The following is a 21346-nucleotide window of genomic DNA, read 5'->3' as shown; positions in this document are numbered from 1 at the left end:
TCTTTCACATAACCAGGACAGACAGCCGACAACTCGCACTGCTCTGTTTCGCCGGCATCTGCCTTTGCGATTGCCACCGCGGCTGCAGGACACGGAAGTCCCCCAGGTGAGCAGGGCCGAGCAGCCACGTGCAGACTGACAGGAATGTACATGAAATCAGCGGTGCTTGCCTGCCGGTGTGTTGGTGAGACACTGGGCAGCTCGCTAAGACGGCAGATTCCCAGCTCCCCTTCTAAGTCAGTGTGTCACATGGTCTTTTATTGACTGATTATTCATGTATGTACTTACTTATTTTTAATTTTGGTATTTGAGTAGAGTTGACACGTAATTTTACACTAGTTTCGGGCGTGCAGCCTAGTGATTCAATGTCTCTGTATGTTATGCTGTGCTCACCACAAATGTAGCTACCATATTATTGACTATATTCCCTGCGCTGTGCCTTTACCCCCCTGACTTATTCATGTCATAGCCGGAGCCTGTATCTCCCGCTCCCCTTCACCCGTAGACTGTCTTTTAAGTAAGCGCCTTCAGGTGAGTCTTACGCAGGTGTTGTGTGGGTGATGCTTTTAAGAACTTCTGTATCACAGAAGGAAGCATGTTGTTTTATGGAGTTCTTTAACCTTTTTAGCCGAATTATCAGGAACAAGCGTTTCCTTTAAAATTGAGTAAAATGGTAAAAGCATATGCAAGGCAGTTGGGAAGGCTTATGGAGGGAAGGAAGTTGGAGGGACTGTTGCTTAACAAATCCTTATGTGGTTTAAACAGCTTTGTTGTTGTGGGTGTCTTCACCCAAACAAACCCCATGGGTTCTGATCATCAAGCCTTGTAGAACCATGAGTGAGGGTGTATTTTGTTAACTAGCCATTGTTCACCTACCACAAAAGAGTCCATTTCCAAAGCCCATGAACCTGTATTCAATAATAGTAGCTAGTAAGTACTATCTGTGTGAATTCTTTCTCACTTGAAGTAAGAAAAAAGAGAGAGGTTCTATAATGAACATAAGCTACCATAGTGATTATACATATATATACACGTATATACATATACATATATATACACCCCATCTGAATGGAAATCTTTACAGATTAACCACATTCCATCTCCAGTATTTTGCCACACATGCTGCATTGGATGTGGTCAGGAAAATTGGGGTGTGTTTTGCTCTAACTAATCTCAAAACCTTCCCCTCAAATTCCCGTCAACATAACACAAAACAGCCTATAATGGTAATAGCATTGATGTCTTGTCAATCCAGTTGACTTCTGTTGTCGACTCCATTCATAATAATGAACATCTCTTTGGTGAAATGATGAAGGAGTCTTCACTATGCTCTCAGCAGAATTGGTTACCAGTTGGGACTTGCTGAGACCCTCTCTGTCTTTCATCTCACAAGCTAGTTCATCTTTGGAAAAAGTAACGTACAGAGCTTCCTCATAGGTTTTATCATTTAAATATGGTTCACCAGGGAAAAGAGTTTTTATGTTAATTCTCCATGAGCCTATTTCTGCATTGGCTGGAGGCTGGGGAGGGGGAAGGTCCTTCTTTTCCACCTGGGATTGTAGCAAAGTTCTTTTTTCTTTTCTTTTTTTTTTTTTAAAGATTTTATCTATTATTTGACAGAGAGAGACACAGGCAGCGAGAGAGGGAACACAAGCAGGGGGAGTGGGAGAGGAAGAAGCAGGCTCCCGGCAGAGGAGCCTGGTGTAGGGCTCGATCCCAGGACTCCGGGATCACGCCCTGAGCCGAAGGCAGATGCTTAACGACTGAGCCACCCAGGCGCCCCTGTAGCAAAGTTCCGATGAGCTTTAGAGAGTGGCCTCTGACTTTGGCTTGTGTGTACATGATGGTTCAGGGGATAAAGTGACAAAACAGCCAAGTCTTCCACACCATTGGAACACTGCTGTTCCTGCTTCCTTTCTTCCTACTTCTCCCCTGCTACTGAAATAGCTTTAGGGAGAAAGCTCCCTTCAGTGAGCCAGCTGAGGAGGGGCGCATGGTGATTGCCCAGAGTCAGTGTGGCGAGGGGCAGGGTAGCCTGATCTGGAGCAAGTAGACTGCTTTTTTATGACGGGGCTGCTGGTGTTGCCTGGAATGTGGTCTGGTGCCACATGATTCCATTTGAGAAGTCAAGGAAATAAGGGATGGGATTTGGCAGTGGCTGTGGCCCTGCTGTTAAGGGTGGCAGGGTGCACATGGGTCACCGCTAGTGGCGGTAAGAAAGGGGGTTTCTCATAGAGTGGGGGCCAGTATATTCCTGGGGCTCAGCCACTCCATGGAGCTGGCCCCCCATAGGGGATCCCTGGAGAACTCGACAGAAGAGCTGGGTACACAGGTGGCTGAGGAAGGTGGACTGGGAGCAGAAACAGGAAGTGCGCAAAGACAATCCAGACTTACTGACTAGCCAGGGAGAGTAGCAGCTGCCCCAGGAAGGCCTAGATCCTGACAGACAAATGTTCAAGGGAAGAGAGGGCTAGATGGTGCTTAACTCCCACACCAGATTCTGTGTCCACTTTCTGAACCAGGAATCGCTGACCCAGATTCACCCCAGAACCTAGGGAGTTACCAAGGCAAGCAGAAGGGAAGATTGTGGAAGCAAGCGAACACCTCACGCTTGCATCAGCCTTTGCAGGCCTCCCGTCTGCTTGTAGGGCTGTGATGTGGGCGCACCTGGCAGTGCAGCTCTGCTGTGTCCCAGCCCCTGGCAGGAAGCAAGGTGGTGCCCGGTTAGGCCATGTGGTCTGCGGATTGGGCTTCCATGTTCCAGGCTGTCTTCAGGTTCCCTCCTGCTTTAATCCCCTCCCACTTGCCTACTCCCACCCCTACCCCCTCATCCAAATACACAGGAGTCTGGCAGCTCTGGGTTAGACGTGTCAATTAATGATTATGTTTTCAAATATTCACTCCAGGCATTTGCATGCTAAGCCATTTCTCTTTAATTATTGCTTGGAAGGCTTTGCTACTTCATTAAAAGGAATTTCAAATTTAGCAAGAAAGTGGACCGAAAGTTTTCTTTGTAAAGATCCCAGACAGGTTGCACCTGCTTGGCCCTGAAGGCAGAGAAAGCTGATTTATTCATGGAAGGTGGCCTGGGGATCCACTCCCCGGGGTCTGGGCCTGCCTAATTTCCACACACACTGGAAAAGCCTGGGTTTTCCCCACTGGTTTCATTTAGGACCAACAGCCCAGTCCTTTCCAAAGATCGGCAAGTCTCTCCTTCCTTATCATATTCCCTTTGCCTCTATTGGAGGTTCCTCATCGGAGACAAAGGAAAGCCAATTCTGTGGGTATGATTGCAAGCCTAAAGCAATTCTTGTTCACTTCACATTATGAAGATTTAACAGTTTATTTAGTGTTTGCCTTCTGATTGGCAGCCCAGTTACATTGGGCCCACTAATGGTTAGGGTCCAGAATTTGGGGCCTAACACTTATATAATTACCCCAAGGAAAAAAATCTAAAATCACAAATACAAACCTTTAGGACACCTCCCAGGGCTTTGGAAGAAGCCCATACACAGCGAGAGGCCCTGAAGCTGAAGTGTCATTGGCTTCCTACTAAATACGCTGATGAGTCCACTCCAGATCATTCTTGGAATTGCAATAGCTATAGGAAATTTTGTTCGTTGGGGAGTGGGAGTGGGGGATGGGACCAGTCATCATCAATCAATCAAGTGAGTGCCCTTTCTTGTAGCGGAGCTTTAACTCTATACAAGATCCAGATGAAGGACTATTAACAAGGTCTCGCGTGTCACGACACTGGTTGCAATGTATTTTTAAGCATCTGCTCAAATTTAGAAGCTCTGTATTAAAGTAGAAATTAAAATGTGTGCATTTCAGAGGGTTGCTGATACAGAGAATCTGCAGGTGCAGTTTGGATATAGTTGTGATATGAATAGAAATGCACATCCAGTGAATACACATATCAGGGCACATCGTGGTGCTTACTCCACACCTGAAGCTCTAGGGTTAATTATAGAGTTTATGAAATGATCTAAAGTGAGATATGGAAGTGTGCGGTGGGTTATTTTTATGAGACTAGAAATAATGGCTGTAGAGGTGCTACAAGCAACTCTTGATTATCTGTGAGCAGATTATATGTTTTACCATTCTATGTAAGTCAAGGTAAATTAACAAAATAGAGGAATGGTTGACTGTACTTTTGGGAAAGTTAATGGCACAGTTACAATTGCTTAGAGAAATAGTGAGTTCTTTATTGGTAATTACTTGGTACTTGTAAAGTAGATAATTCATAATCTGTTTTCTCTTCTGTCAAACTGTTACTCAAGCCTGTGCAGTTAATAGTAGATCCGAACTTGGTGTGAATTTGGCTCGGGCCAGTTTTTAAAAATCCTGGTACCTGGTCCCATCCCCAGAGATTCTGACTTGATTGGTCTGGGTACATCCTAGGCATCAGGATATTTTAAACTTCTCTGGGTGATCCTAGTGGGGAGCCAAGCTGGGGAACTGCCAGACTATGGAGTAGGTGGGTTTGTTCCTTCTCCGGTTGTGGCATTTCCAGTTTATCTCATGGAAGCCTGGATCCCTCTAGACTACGTTATTTTCTTCTTGGAAAAGACAGAAGTAGGAAGGGGCGCCTGGGTGGCACAGCGGTTAAGCGTCTGCCTTCGGCTCAGGGTGTGATCCCGGCGTTACGGGATCGAGCCCCACATCAGGCTCCTCCGCTATGAGCCCGCTTCTTCCTCTCCCACTCCCCCTGCTTGTGTTCCCTCTCTCGCTGGCTGTCTCTATCTCTGTCGAATAAATAAATACAATCTTAAAAAAAAAAAAAAAAAAGAAGTGGAAGGGATATTCTTCCCCAAGCTGGGTAAGGCTTAGGCAGTCTTTTTCCCTACAGAGTAGACCTTTTTACAGAGAAGGCTTCAGGCTTATTTCACAATGATGCTCTTCCCCCTTCCCTGCAAGAGCCAGAAGTCGTGTGGGGACCCCCTAAGAAGGCAGCCCCCAGCAGTTCCCACTCTAACAACTGGTCCACTTGCAGCCTCTAGCAGTTCATCAAAAGGACCATTCAGTGTTGCTGCCAGTTCCTGGCTCCAGCAGCTTCTGCCCCTGATAAGCAGATCTCAGCGGTGTCTCCCAGGATGCACCTGTCCCTCCCGATCTGGGGCCAGTCATTTGTTCTGCAACCTCGGTTTTCTGAGGTGTCCAAGAAAAGTCATTGATTTTCAGTTTGTCCACCTTTTATTTGTTGTAAAGACAAATGTGTCGGCTGCTACGTTCTTTACATGTCAGAGCTGAAACTGAAAATCTCCCTTGGAGTTTTTATAGTCATTCTATTGATTCCATAGGTCAATTTGGGGAGACGTGTCAGTCTTAATAATATTTAGTCTTTTAATCTATGAATGTGGAATGTCTTTTTATGTATTTAGATCTGTGCTCACTTCAGCAATGTTTTTTATTTCTCAGCATATAAGTCTAACATTTGTTTTGTTACATTTATTCCTAAATATAAATGATTCTTTTTTTGTTTGTTAGCCCCACCTCCCTCACCACTGGAGGTATCCTAGTTTGGGGCATATTTTCCTTTTTTTTTTTTTCAAAGTGTGAAAAACGTTTTTTCATTATTTCACCAAAGATAGATAGTTGAAAGTTTAGGGGATAGAATGTATCTAATTTACATTTTTAAGTAAAACATTATTATCACTATTTTTTTTTTTAAGATTTTTATTTATTTATTTGACAGAGATAGACAGCCAGCGAGAGAGGGAACACAAGCAGGGTGAGTGGGAGAGGAAGAAGCAGGCTCATAGCAGAGGAGCCTGATGTGGGGCTCGACCCCATAACGCCGGGATCACGCCCTGAGCCGAAGGCAGGCGCTTTAACCGCTGTGCCACCCAGGCGCCCCTATTATCACTATTATTAATGAAAAATAAAGAGCTTTGGTAAATCAAATTTAAATTAACAGTGATTCCAGGTCTTATTTTTAAACACACACACACACACACACACACACACACTGCCTGGAATAAGAATTTTGGATCTGAGAAGTTACATCTTTAACTGTATCAGCCTGCAGAGCAGCCGGGAACGTTCATGTCAGGTGGTCACTGCGTTCTTTTCCTGGGAAGGTGCCCCACAGTAAGCTACATCACATGGAACACCCCCTCTGCTCACCACTTGTCTTTGATATGCTTTCAGGCAGACCCAGAGGCTTGTTCCAGCTGGCCTGGGCACCCTCTGTCCTGACTGTGTTGCTTTGCCAAGTTCACTTTCTTTGTGCTGCCCTTTCCAGGAGACCCTTCTCCTCTATTACCGTCTCTCCTCGGCAAAGCTACAATATAGTTGATTATGCTTCACTTCTTTGATTCACTCACATTGCTTAATTGCTACTTGATTGCGCTTCGGTTTCATCCATTTTAGGGCCGGGCAGGTAACTGAAGGACGGGCTGGAGAGCTGATGCCGTGTGTAAAGGGGGCAGCTACTGCTCAGCTCCCCCTGATTTTGCCACGATGGATAACAGACGAGGGCTGTCAGATCTGTCTTCTTTCTTTATTTTCTATTTTAAAGGAAAGCCAGAAAGCTGGATATTTATGTGATATCTGTCTTTAAATGCTAGCAATGAATCCATACTCTTTCAAAATGCCATCCAGGTCACCCAAAATACTTCTGAGGACCACAGTTGGCTGTGAACCACGTGTGCGACCTCAGATTTCCTGTAATCACTTCCACCTGGAGTGTGGGTTGATACAGATGAGATTTCCTGAGACAGGCCTACATACTAGCAACGGACTCCTGACCGCCGTAGTGCCCTCCCCTTGATGGTTTCCTGTTCCTTTGGCCAAGCTCTTCTACAGGAAGCCCGTCTTTTCTCCTTCACTTAACCACTTTTGCTTTCACCGGGTAATCTTACCTGAAAGACCTTGAGGCTGCCTCATCGTCACCCCCTCACTGTGGCAGTAATATCAGGGACCATTCTTCTCCAGCTTGTTTTATAGATTCTGAAGCAAGCATGAGAGCCAGAGTGGTGGAGGGCCTGGCCCCGGTTCTTGCAGTTCCTGAGAATGAGGCTCGCTCAGAGCTGTCCACTACCAAGCTCCTGCTCTCTTTGCCCTGATGGTACCTCTAATCCCACAGTGACTTCAGAAAGAGCAAGATCTTGGAAAACTTGAGTTACTTAATGTTGTTACTGACCTCTTGATCCTGTCTTTGCAACACACCCGTTTCTTTCATCTTCTTCCCACCAATAGGTCCACTTGGCATTCACCTGACACATACAGCAGCTGGTGACCCCAGAGGGATGAGCCCCAGTGACATCAGTCATCCGTTGGTAGATTCTTACTTGGCCAGCAGTTGGTATTGAGGATCTGTGATTTCTTTCAGCAGACTGCAGAAACGTGGGCCTGAAGTACAGTGATACAGTCTGGTCAGAGGAAGCATTTATCTCCGTATTGAGAATTGGATTAAATTTTCAGTAGGATATTGGTTACCATGAATTAAGTTAACGTCACGTATACCCTGCTGTCGACAGTCTCTTTGAGGATTTGTGAGAACACTCAGCTCTGTTTAAATAGCTTATCTATTTATTGAGTGATCTTATAAGAAAGCCACAGAATGTGGTCTTTTTCCAATGTCTGTTTCACAAAGTAAAACTGTAACTTTGGGCAGGAATCACAAATCGATTTTCTGTTTCAACCTCAGAAAGTTAATCCGTGTAGCTATTTCATTGCAGTGATTCTCAATGGGAGGTGGACAGGGTGGAGTGGGAACAGTCAGGGACTTCTTCAAAATGCCCTTATCCCCCTGAGGATTCTGATCAGCTTCCTCCCAGAGGCAGGCACTCCAAAACAGAGAGATGTTATTGATGGCAGTGTGCTGCCGTGTGAATTGTGTGAAAACAGAAATAAGGCTAAGAATCACTGCTCCACTGTCTGCCATCCTTGGAAAGACGGTGCTCACTTTCTCAGTCTAATTCTCTTATTTCTCAGTGTCCTATTTCCTGGTAATTAGGACATCAAAGGAAACAGGCTGTCTGTCTAACCCAGGTTAACAAGGAGTTGAGAAGTCTCAGGTTAAAATACCGCCTGCATGTAGTTTTTCTCATTTGGGGCTCTCGCCATCTTTTAATTTTCTGTGCAATACCCCTTACCTTAGTTCTTACTTATCTGCCTCTTCCCTGTGTCCTTTTTTCCTTGGTATGTTCTCATCTCTTGGAGTTCTGCACTATTTCAAGGAGGTATGTTCTATTGCCAGGACTGGCTGCATTCTTCGTAGAGCCCAGTGTAATAAGAAAGTGCGGGTCCCCTGGTTTAAAAAATTGTAAAGAATTTCAAGACAGTGACAGTTGAGCATTAAACCAAGTGTGGGCCTTCTGAGCTTGGGGCACAGTGCAGTACAGGTTGCACACCAGGAAGCCAGCCCTGCATCCTGCAGTCTTGTCAGCAGTCTGATAGTGTCGTGATGCTCAGAATTTGCTCTTTAGTGCATTTCCAGGATTATATCCTGGTTCTGCAGAACTTTTCCATGGTGAGAAAGATGGTAATAGAAAGCAATCCCGTTTATTTTGAAGGTGAAAAAAATCTTAGGCTGGAGGAGACTACTTAGAAAGAGAGGGAAAAAAGGAGTGCCTGGGTGGCTCAGTCAGTTAAGCGGCTGCCTTCAGTTCAGGTCACGATCTCAGGGTCCGGGGATGGATCCCCACATCAGGCTCCCTGCTCAATGGGGAGTCTGCTTCTCCCTCTCCCTCTGTCCCTCCCCCTGCTCATGCTCTCTCTCTTTCTCTCTCTCTCAAATAAATAAAATCTTAAAGGAAGAGAAAAAGAATCAACCTTGGACTCCTGATTCTCTGAAGAGACTACATATTTTAAAATATTAATATATAATACTTTAAATAATGAAAGAACATAAGCTCTGATGAGTCAGAAATAATTTCACTAATGATGACTCCGTGATCATAAAACAAAAATAATCCTCAAAAAGCAATAATCCTCATATAAGACTATGGTTTCCTGGACTTTTTGGTTTTTTGACCTTTTATAATAAATGCAATAAGGCAAATGAGCAGTAATAGGCATGTCAACAGTACAAAAACCTGGAGATCATTACTCTGTAAAGTTAGGGGTAGTAGACAGCCCCAACAACATGTAATGAAAACTAAAATTTCTCAGTGAATTTTCTACTGGGAGAAATAATCAGTGATACTGTTGTGGTTATGTAACATTGCATCAGCTCCATGCATTAAACCGGATGAGATAAGCTTTTAGTTACAACATTTCTCAAAGTAGTTTATCAAAGATTAAGTGTGGTAGTAGAAGTAATCTGTAGAAATGTACTGCTTTTGGGGTACCTGGGTGGCTCAGTCAGCTAAGTGGCTGACTCTTGATTTCAGCTCAGGTCATGATCTTGAGGTTGCGGGATGGAGCCCTGTGCTGGGCTCCACGCTCAGCAGGGAGTCTGCTTGGAGTTCTCTCCCTCTGCCCCTCCCCACGCTCTCTCTCAAATAAATTAATTTAAAAATTTGTTTAAAGGAAATGTACTGCTTTTGCACAGGTAATGGTGCAAGTCAGCACAGGCAAATTGAATCTTAAAGCTTCTAAAGTCTATGGTGAGGGAGGAATGGGCTTTTCATCTGCCGGAAACATCCCCTGAGAGCAGAGGACCTCCATGTGTCCCGAACTTCCTGGAGCCAACAGTGTCTGGTTCAGGCTGTTTCTCTCACCAGCATTTGTAACCTGTGGCGTCACAAGTGCTGGGAAGACCTGAAGAGGCAACTTGACAGCATGTAATTAGCCTGTTTTATCGACTGTGAATACATCACAATTGTGGGTGGCTTTTGCAGAGAGTCGCCCAAAGTGACCCCCACATCTCGTAAACCCCTATCTTATGCTGCCCTGTTGGATATTGCCCTATACACATTGCGGGGTCACCTTATGATCAACGTGACAATAGCAACAAGAAGGTTATGTAACTCTGTAGGGCGTACTAGATACCAAGCACTACTCTAAGCTCTACGTATGCTAACTGGGATGTGAAATAGTTACTAGTATTATATTCTCTTGCCAATAGAGGAAACTGAGATACAGAGAGTTAAGCAGTTGTCTGAGGTCACATGGGTAGTAAGTGACAGCTTTGAATCCTGTCACCTGGCTAAGGAACAGAAGATGTGCAGGAACGACTACCAATCCAAACCTCTGCCTAGCATATAGAGCACAATGCTGGAACTTCCTTCTTTGGGTTTCTGCAGTGCCACCATTTTGTTTGGAGAAAGACATGAACATTTCTCTTGAGTGGTCTGGTGGCTTTAAAAATATGCCCCCAAATGTTTTCTCATACTCCTTCCTTCAAGTGGTGGAGCTTGATTTCCTTTCCTTTTCGTGTGGGTAGCAATTAGTAACTCGCTTTTAACAAATAAAATTAAGCAAAAGTGATCATGTATGACTTTGGCACCTGAGTCATCAAAAGGCACACTGGCCTCTGTCTTGGTCAGTCTCTCTCAGGTCACTTGTTCTGGGGGAAAGAAGCTTCCACGTCACGAGGAGAGGTCCGAGAGGCTAGCAAGAAACTAGAAAGTAGGCCTCTGGCCAGCAGCCTCATGAGTGAGCTCGGACATGGATTTTCCAGCTCTAGTCGAGCCTTCAGATGACTGTAACCCTAGTGGGCATCTGGATGCAACCTCATGAGAAACCATGAGCCAGGGTCACCCTGGTGAGCCACTTCCAAAACCTTGTCCTGAAGAAACTATGCGACTGGAAATGTGTTTGGAGTCTCTAGGTTGTAGGGTAATTTGTTATGTGGCAATGGATAACTACCAGTGGTAGCATCATGGTAGCCAATAAACCTTTGGCCAAATTATTCATAAGCAAATTGAGTTTAAGGAGCATATTTTCTTTTCTTTTCTTTTTTAAAGATTTTATTTATTTATTTATTTGACAGAGAGAGACAGCCAGCGAGAGAGGGAACACAAGCAGGGGGAGTGGGAGAGGAAGAAGCAGGCTCTTAGTGGAGGAGCCTGATGTGGGGCTCGAACCCAGAACGCCGGGATCACGCCCTGAGCTGAAGGCAGACGCTTAACCACTGTGCTACCCAGGCGCCCCTAAGGAGCATATTTTCATTTTGGAAAGAGAGGCATGTCTGGGCTATTCCCTGTGGGACAGAGAACCATGTGCATATTCCCTACCAAATATTGTGAAGTTGGGGAATGTACCTAAAATTAATGTGTAGCTTAAATCTACCTTATATTTCAAGATCTCTAAATAGTCTTTCTCTTCTCCCTTCACCTGCGGTGCTCTGAATTGAATAGACTGATTTTTCAACTGTTGGAGAGCTGAGAGCAGTTTGATTTTAACAACTGTTGCTTAGCAATAGGAGCGAACTTAATGGCTCTTCTGCAAACGGAGAGGAACCTCCCTGTGTAGCTATTGTCTGTCTGTAATGCTGAATTTAAAATTGGAATTATCATTTTAAGATGAAATTGAAGCTGGCCTTTGTGACACATTATACTTACCACAGCATCTCAGCTACCCAGGGAATTGCACTGTCTCAGTTTGAGGCCCCTCTGTGCGAGAGCTGGTCTCTTGGAATTATGGGGCATTTAGAAGTCTAAGACAAAGCTGAAAAAGCTAGCAAATTCCTCACTGGTAGGTGGTTTGTATTCCCTATCTACTGACTTTGGACCTTGATTCTGGACCAAAAATTTGGCTCTTGAAATGCTGTGATTAGAAACTGGGCCATTGATATTAAGGTAGGGACAATGCAGGGATGGGGTTTCCAAACAAATTCTGGGAAGTAGGAGGGGTGGGAAGTCTAGTCGCCATGTTTCTACCACCCAGCCCTGATGGAAAAGGCTCCAGGAAATATCAGCTGCTTTGAATTTTTAAATCAAAGGTCTAAATCTGATTGTTCATCAGAAAGGCTGATGTCAAGATTCAGAAATCTCTGCCTGACTTAAAAGCATTATTCTTTCCCAGTCTTTGGATTAAATGATGCACAAGTTTATTCGATTTTGTTTCATTTTCCATTAGCTCTAGAGGTCTTTGTGCATACGCCCTGTGCCATACCAGGTTCTATGGAAAGATAAAAATGCAATATGAGGCATTGCCTGTACTCTCTAAGAACTGGCAATCCAGTTGAGATTAGATGAACAAGCAGAAAGTAAGTCTCAAATGATCAAGATGGTAGCGACAGGTTACTGATAGTAACCAGTATAATTATTGGCCATGTTGTAAAACTTTGGACTTGAAAACCAAGAGAAAATGTCACATTAGCAAAATAACAAGGCTTCAGTGCATGACCCTGAAAGAAAAGGTTAATATAGTTTCAAAGTATTTCATGCACTCTTCTAATTAGTCATCTTTCTCTGAAAATAGGGTGTTGGTTTTTTTTGTTTTTTGTTTTTTTACCTCTGAGACAGTTGTTTCCTCTGACCTGCAATTACTCTTTATGGGCGCACGCTCCCTGGTGTGTGTGATAGTCTTAGGAATTAGCTGGTGTTAGATTAAGCGGAGGCAGCGTCTGTCATATTGGACTGAATTAATATTGCCATGATTTCCACACAGGCATCACAATGAGAAGTGATGAAAGACTTACACTGATGCAAATGATATTTCAGTGGCTTCAAAACTCAGGAGCGATAAACCTGCAGAAAACCCTTAATAGACTAGTCGAAATAGAGTAAAATAATAGTATCGTGATGTGATATGGTGTGTGTGTGTGGGTTTTAAATAAATGTAACAAACGGTCACAGGGGGCTAACTATCTCCTCCTTCAGATATTATTGGATCACCAGCTGTAAAAACTCTGCGGGTCGGTGTTTAAATATGTTTTAGCATTTGAGTGGCCACATTGCAGGTGTTACCTGCCTCTAATCCTCCTCCTCTTTACAATCTTTTCTTTGTCCTGCTTCTCATTTTCAAGGCCCTGTGCACAATTTGGAATTAGTTCACAACAGTAGTGGAGCGTCTTCGTTGGCATAAATCTTCATCTGGCAAATAATGTTACGCCACCAGAGGCCGTTTGCTAGATTCCTGTGGATGGTGCGTTAACACAAACCGCAGTCCCCTCTAGAGGCAGGCACCCCAAAGCAAACAGTCCTAGCAAAGCTGGTGTCTCCTGCTTCCTGCTTCCCTTCCTCAGTGCAGGGTTAAAGATTTGTCAGTGCTGTTCTCATTCCCTTCTGTGTGTCCTAGCATTCTGGATTGAGGAAGACCTAACCCTACACCTATGTTTATATAGTGCCTTATGATTTCAAAGCCCTTTAATAAGTCATGGCAGATGTGGCACCACAGCAAGCCTGGGAAGTGGGAAGGCAGGCATTACTTCCTCTTCTGTGCTTAGAGAAATAGGCTGAGCAAGGTGAAGTGATATATAAATTCCAGAAATTGGACTCGAGTACAGATCTCTGGGCTCCTAATCCAGTGCTCATTCTATTAAACCTAGTTACTTTTGTAAAGTGGTATTTCAGAACCCTGTACCTCTGCTATTTCAAGAGACAGTTAAGCAATTAATTGGTAGGCAATTAATTTGTATCCAGTTCATTAATTGGCCTCCAGTGATTTTAATTCAGGTTCTGCAAATATGAATCTCCACTTTCTTCCTTCCAGATCCAGTTACTTTCTGTACAAGAGGAAATTTCAAGGACCGCCTTTTATTCCTGGTGTCCTGTGTGTGTTTCATTGTTTGTGTTTAATTTCCCAGCAGGGCTCAGGGCCCAGCACCAAAGCATTCCTGAGGAGGGTAGCTGGATACTGACTGGCACACAGGAAGACATTTTTGGGGGTTTGAACATATTTTTTGTTTCTTAAACATTTCTTCAGATAAACATCAAGGCCAGTAGAAGAAACCCCTGAACTCACCAACCAGATTTTACTTATTTACTTTGTCATTTTAAAATCCACCTACTGGGCATTTCTTTAAAATAGACTCTGACATTCAACTACGTTTGATGGTGACTTGGAGATAGAAGCCTCTCATTTTTAAAGATTTTGAAATTTTTAAAGAGCTGTATTAAGATATACTTCATATACCATACAACTCTCCCATTTAAAGCATAGCTTTAGTATCGCCCTGCCGTCCTGAAAATACTCAGGCTGCCAACTGTGGAAGACGGTTCAGGTGAGACCTGTGACGGACTCGGGGTGTCTGCTCTTGCTCCCGGCAGCACAGGGTGGGTGGAGGACATGGGTAAGAAGCCCCTTGCCCTCTCAGGAGTTAATGGTTCATCCTGAGTATTTGACCTTCCGTTCTTACTTTATCGAGGGTGGGAAATAAAGGCTGTGTGCCTTTTCTCAAGGACAGTGCTTTCTGGAAAAGCAGCCTCTGATTCCTGGTGTCTGGTGATTTGGCAGTAGAAAAAGAAGTTCTTTTTCTTCAAGGAAAAGGGGCCACGAGGGCCTTAAAGAGACAGCATATCAGTTAGGGCAGTTAAGAATGAGTCTCCAAAGGGTCAGGAGTGAAAAGTGGTCAAGAGAGTGGATTTTGATGTCAAATAAATCTGCGTCTAAGTCCTGCCGATTGTCCAGCTCTGTGGTCTAGGACAGCCTGAGTCTCTCTCTCTCTTTTTTTTTCATTTTAAAGTGACAATAATGATTGTATCTTTCTCACGGAGTTGTCGGGAGGATTAACTGAGATGATCCATGCAGTTAGCTCAGCATTTGGAACAGCTAAGTGCTCAGTGAATATCTCCTGCTGTTACTACTGGCTGTTTCATCCACGTGATTTATAAGGTTCTTGAGAATAGGGGCCGTTGTGTTTACCATTAGATCTCTAGCCCCTATCATCATAACAGACCAGTGTTGAACTGAAATGAATGCATTCGCCTGTCGCCCATGTATTCCCTCTCTCTCTTCTTGCCTCGCGTGTTGCACGCATGTGACATGTGTGTGTTCATACACACACGCACACACACGTGCACACTACACCCCCATTGACTGTTACGTTGGCAAGAATTAGTAAACTAACTGCAAAAGGTATCAATTGTTCGCCATTCCATGGTCATCCAATGAAAGGAGTGTTGTTTCTGGGCACAGTTAAGGGACCTAGAAATAACCGTGTTAAATGAACCTATGGCATATAGTGGTATTCACCACGGTAGATTCTTGTGTATAATGATAGGTAATCGGGGACAAAAGAGGCAAGAGTCTCGCTAGTATGTTTTTATGGTAGTTTTAATAGGACCTGCTTTGGGACTGTTCTGGAAGGGGAAGGAATCTAAGATATGTTAGTGTAAGCATTTGTGATGGATTGTATGTAGGGCATGATAAAAAAGAAAGAAGCAAGGCAGATGATTAAATTGTGAGTCTAAGGCCTGAAAGACTAAGTTAGTAATATGATAATGATCTCAGTTCACAATTAGCTAAGTGTTAGATGTCAGCAAACCTAAGTGGGGAGAACCAGAGAAGGGACTAGATATACTTCCAAGATGAGCTTGTCCGGCCTCTTTCACCCCTGGAGGGGCATCCCTTAAGGTTATTTATGTGTTATACTTTATATCATTTTGGAAAGAGCTTGAGGCAGATCCCTGGCTATACTATGAGTCAGAAAACATTGCCTGGATTCCACTCTTGGAGAGAGTCCAAGGGAGATTGAGTTTGGGGTCCATAGGGAACTGGTATCTTAATAACACGAATTATGTTTACAACCTCCTATCTTGAATGTGTCACACATCCCAGTGAATGCATCTTGTGTAGATTGTTGCCGTTGTTGAAGACAAGGTCATCTGACGTGGATTCTGCTGTCATGAATGTCAGTGGCTCGAGGGACAGGTGCTCTGACTGCCTGTGTGTACAGCCTGAAGTTCTGAATTAAGTCACTTACTAGCTTTTTTGGATATCAGTTTCCTTATAACCAAAAAAGGATTAATTATGTCTAATTTGCTGGAGATTTCGAGAATTAACTCTTTTTTCCCGGTATAGTGAAAATCAGAAGGAAAGGTAATACATGAGGACAAATTTGCAGTGTGAGTTGCAGGATAGCAAATGGATTAAGCCCCATTTTTTGGTGCTGGGACTTATTTATGGCTGTTTTATGCTCATTGACACTTTCTGCTGTCTGGTTGACCTATGCCAGAAAAAAAGATGGCTCTGTTGAATATAGAGAATGCTGAGAATGGAGAGACAGGAAGTTTGGGATCAGAGAACATCTCTAAGATGTCTGAATACCTTCCATTTGCTTTATTTCACCTTCTGTGGTCAGTTTTCGGATTTTCTTAGGCAAGAGTTCCTTGAGACTTCCCCAATATTGCGGTAGCCATGCTAGTATATCAAAGGTCCAGCTGCTGGGACGGACATTCCTATGGCTCAATTTTATAGGCACTATCTTGAACTATATCCAGGGCTAGACTCAGCTGTACTGGTGCTGGGCTCTTGCATGTGCTCCAGAATAATTTCCAATGTGGTTTAAATCAATTTATGATTTTTAAAGTTCTGATTAATTTTTATGCATAATGATTGTAATACTTTATTCAGTGTGTTACAATACTGGACACACTGAGTTTTTTCATTAGTCAGAAGGATCTTGAGAAGCATTGCTAAATCTATACAAAGGTGTTTTGTTCAAATTCAAATAAAAATGATAGGTACTAAACTCAGCCTTTGGACAATTATTGCTAATGGTTTGAAGCAATTGTCAATAACCTCAATTCTCTTCTTGCCAAAGTATGAAATGAGTTAACATACCTAAAAGGAGAAAAGTGTATCCAAATTTAGGTTATCCTTTTTTTTCCAAGGTAAGTAGGTTTTTAGGGAGTGTATGATTCTCTTTCCACTACAAAGCTATCAAATTCAGAAACTGGGTGACTTTATCTACTTCAGGTGAAGGTTCTGTGGTATATTATTTGCTAAAATTTTATGTGCTTAAAAAATGGGGGGGGGGAGGTGTGTGCCTAGGTGGCTCAATTGGTTATTCGTCCTATTCTTGATTTTGTCTCAGGGCATGATCTCAGGGTCATGAGACTGAGCCCTGTGTCATTGCGCTCCAAACTCAATGGGGAGTCTGCTTGGGACTCTCTCTCTCTCCCTCTCCCTCCACCCCTGCACACGCACTCACTCACTGTCTTTCTTTCCAAAATAAATACATAAGTCTTAAAAACAAAACATGGGAATGGTGGTGTGAAGAGTTTGGCAGATTATTGTCCCGAAAAGCAAGGATAAAATTGGACAAAAGTATCAAAATCAATCTTTTATGGACTCCTAAAATCAACTACAGCCATACAAAAAACTGAGATGCTTTTATTCAAGAAGAACTGCTGAACCATAGGTAAGAGCAGTGGGAGTCCATGGCAGTTTCGCTTGGGGACACCCTCACTCCATCATGCCCAGCCTCTTTGGGCAAGCTGTGAAAGCCGGCAGCTTTGTTGTCAGAAGGTGATAACCTGATCTGGAGCACAGCAGAGTGTGGAAAAAACCTGTGATGTTGGGCGTTGCCAGGAATATTAGCTATCTCAGCGGCAAGCAGACAGGGAATACCAACATTATGGGTAGCCTGAAGTTGAGATCCTGGGAGAATGGAAGTAAAATAATAGGAATAGGAATAGTGGAATCAGAATTTAAGTGGTACATTATAAAAGATTTATTTAACATGAAGGAAGGCAAGAAACAAAAAAGGCATTAGACATTGTGGCAGGAAGAATAATGGATTCCCAAAGATCTCCACAGATGTCCACATCCTACTTAATGTAATCTGTGAATATGTTAAAGGAAATTCAGGTTAAATTTGGAACTAAGGTTGCTAATCAGCGGACCCATGGATAGAAAGATTATCCTGAACGATTCTGGTAAGCCCAATGCAATAACAAGTTTCTCGAAATGTGGAAGAGGGAGGCTGAAGAGCAGTGTCAGAGTGATCAGAGCAGAGCAAACCGCAGGCAGCCATAGCTGGCTTTGAAGATGTGAGAGGGCCATGAGCCAAGGAACACAGGCAGCCTCTAGAAGCAAGAAAAGGCCAGAACATGGATTCTTCTTTAGAATTTCCAGAAAGGAACACAGCTTTGCCACCACCTTGCTTTTTGACCAGTGAGACCTGTGTCAAATTTTGACCTCTGGAGCTAGGATCATTAATTTTGGTTGTCTTAAGCCTTTAAGTTGGTGGTAATTCGTTCTAGCAGCAACAGAAAACTAATACAGAATAAATAAAAAACAAACAACGAAAAGGCAGTTGTAAATTCCAGATCTAGCCTGTGCTATATATGAGACACATTTTAGATTAAAAGATACAAATATGTTGAAAGTTAAAGGATGGAAAAAATATTCCATGCAAACAGTAATCGTTAAGAGACTGGAGTTGCTCTACCAATGTAAGGCAAAATAGAGGGATGTTTCATAATAAAAACATAATCAATTCCTTAGGAATACATAAGAGTTATAAATGGATATGAACCTAACAGCAGAACCGCAATACATGAAGCAAAAACTGACAGAGCTGAAAGAGGTAGACAATTTAACAATATTTATTGACTTTGATACCCTATTCTAAATAACTGAAAAATAACTATACAGAAAATGAAAAGGATGTAAGAGAATTGAACAATACTATCAACCAACTTGACCTAGTAGACATTTACAGGACATTCCACCAAAAGAAAGCAGAATGTATATTCTGTTTTGTTTTGTTTTGTTTTTCAGAATGTATATTCTTTAAAGCAGACATGAAAATATCTCCAGGATAGCCCATACATTAGGCCATGAAACAAGTCTCAATAGATTTTAAAAGATTGAAATTACAAAAGATATGTTTTCAGGACAAAATAGTATTAACTTAGAAATCAGCAACAGAAGTACATTGGAAAATCTCAAATATTTGGATATTAAACAACACATTGCTAAATAACTCATGGGTCAAGGAAAAAAATCACAAGAGAAATTAGAAAATATTTCTAAATGAATACAAATGAAAACACACATACGAAAATGTATAGGATTCAAATAAGCAGTCTTTAGAAGGAAATTTACAGCTTTCAATACATATACTAGAAAATAAAAATGATCTCAAATCAATAATTTATCTTCCGCCTTAAGAAATTCATAAAAAGAAAGCAGACTAAACCCAAAGGAGGCAGAAAGAAGCCAAAATTAGAACCTAAGTTAATGAAAAAGAAAACAAAAAAAAAAGAGGAACTCAGTAAAGCCAAAAGTTATCTTTTGAAGAGATCGACAAAATTGACAAACCTTAAGCCAGATCGATCAATAAAATAAGAGATAAGGTACAAATTGCCAAAATCAAAGGTAAAAGTAGAAATATCACCACCAGTCCTATAGAAATTAAAACAATTATAAGGAAATGCTATGAATAACTTTATATCAAAAATGACATGCAATAGATAAATTTCTTGTAAGACACAAATAACTAAAACTGCCAAAAAGGAAGTAGAAAATCTGAACAGATCTATAGGAAATATATGAATTAGTAATTAAAAATCCTCCCAAAAAGAAAATTCCAGACCAAATGTGTTCTCACGTGGTTTCTACCAAACATTTAAAGAATAGATAACGTCAGTCATTCATAAAATCTTCCAGAAAATGGAGGAGGAAACACTTCCCAACTCATTTTATGAAGCCACTGTTACTGGGATACCAAAACAAGACAAAGACATAAGAAGAGAAAATTACAAACTAATATCCCTCATGAATATAAATGCAGAAATTTTCAAGAAAATATTAGCAAACTAAATGCAGCTATTTATGAAAAGGATTAAACACCATGACCAAGGGGGCTTTATCCCAGGAATGCAAGGTTGGATTAACATTAAAAAATCAATTAATATTATACATTATGTAAATATAATAAAGAATAAAAATCATATGATTACCTCAATAGAATCAGATAAAACATTGCATGAAATCCAACACCTATTTAAAAACTTAGGAATAGAAGAGTAATTCCTTAGCCTGATAAAAGGCATCTGTGAAAAATCTATAACTAACATCATACTTATTGATGAAAGAATGAAATTTCTGCTAATATTAAGAACAATACCCAGACGCTCACGCTTACCATTTCTATTCAGCACTGCAGTGGAGTATCGTTCCAGTGCAATAACAGAGAGAAAAAAGATAATATAAAGGCATCCCGATTGGAAGAAAAGAAATAAACTGATAGACTGAACACAGTTCCTTTCAACATACTAATAGGCTTGTTTGCAGAAATTGACAAACTAATCCTGAAAAAAATATGTAACTTTAGATGTATATATTAGAAATCTCAGCAAGGTTTTTGTTTTTGTTTTTAGTAGTGTGCCAGCATGTCTATGGAAATGCAAAGAACTCAGAATAGCCAAGACAATTTTGATAAAAGGGGACTAAGAAGACTTATACTTCCTGATTTCAAAACTTAATAGAGGACTACAGTTAGCAAGGTACTTTGGTACTGGCATAAGAGTAGTTATGTATATCAATGGAATAGAGGTAGGAGTCTAGAAATAAATCCTGACATTAATGGTCCATTGATTTTCTATAAAGGTACCAAAGCAATTCAATGGAAAAAGGATAGTCTTTTCAACAAATGGTGCTGGAGCAATTGGATGGCTACAAACAAACATATTAATTTAGTCCTAAACGTAAGGGCTAAAATTATGAACTTCAATAAAAAAGCATAGGAGAAATCATAGTGCATTGAGTTGGGCTAAGCACTTTTAGATACAACATCAAAAAGCAGGATCCATAGATGAAAAAAAAGGATAAATTGGACTTCATAAGTGAAAACTTCTGTGATTAAAAGGACACCATCAAGAAAGTGAAAACACCCATAGAAAAAAGGGGACAAAATATTCACAAATCATATATTTGATAAATACTTCTATCCAGAATATGTAAAGAACTCTGAAAAATCAATAATAAGACAAACAACTAAAGTCAGAATGGGTGGAAGATTTGAATAGATGTCTCCCCAAAGAAGATAAACAAGTGGCTAAAAGCACATAAAAAGATGTTCATGACTCATGAGAGGAAATGCTTGCCAAAACCACAGGGAGATATGACTTCATATCCGTTACAATAGCTATGATAAAAGTCACAGAAAATAACAAGTGGCGGTGAGAATGTGGAGAAACAGGAGCCCTCATCCACTGCTGGTGGGAATGTAAACTAGTATGATCACTTTGGAAAACAGCTTGTCGGTTTTTAAAAAGTTCAAACGAAGTTTACCATAGGATCCAGCAGTTCCATTCCTGGGTACAAGGTATCTATGCAAGAGAAATGAAGCTTTCTGTTCACATAGAGACTTGTAGATGCGTGTTATAGGAGGATTATTCACAGTAGTCCCAAATTAGAAACAAGTCAGACATCCATCAACAAGTGAATGGATAAATAAATGCAGTGTATAAATACAATAGACTATTATTCTGTAATAAAAAGGAATGAATGACTGATACATGCTACAGCATGAATAGATATCAAAAATATGCTA

The 21346-nt window shown here is 41.7% G+C and overlaps 1 protein-coding gene across 4 annotated transcripts in view; it reads left to right on the top strand.

Annotated features, from left to right (window-relative positions):
- RASGRF2 (Ras protein specific guanine nucleotide releasing factor 2) overlaps nucleotides 1–21346 on the top strand; it is a 231173-nt gene that overhangs the window by 143525 nt on the left and 66302 nt on the right. For all 4 annotated transcript variants that reach the window (XM_087862029.1, XM_045796370.2, XM_045796369.2 and 1 more), the window contains one exon: nucleotides 17–106. In XM_087862029.1, coding sequence (XP_087718155.1) covers nucleotides 17–106 — 90 coding nt within the window. The remainder of the gene's footprint in view (nucleotides 1–16; nucleotides 107–21346) is intronic.

Source organism: Ursus americanus, chromosome 5 (assembly GCF_024610735.1).
Source record: "Ursus americanus isolate L20-20 chromosome 5, mUrsAme1.1.p, whole genome shotgun sequence".
In the NCBI taxonomy this organism is placed as follows: domain Eukaryota; kingdom Metazoa; phylum Chordata; class Mammalia; order Carnivora; family Ursidae; genus Ursus; species Ursus americanus.
This window is presented reverse-complemented; position numbering and strand designations above follow the sequence as displayed.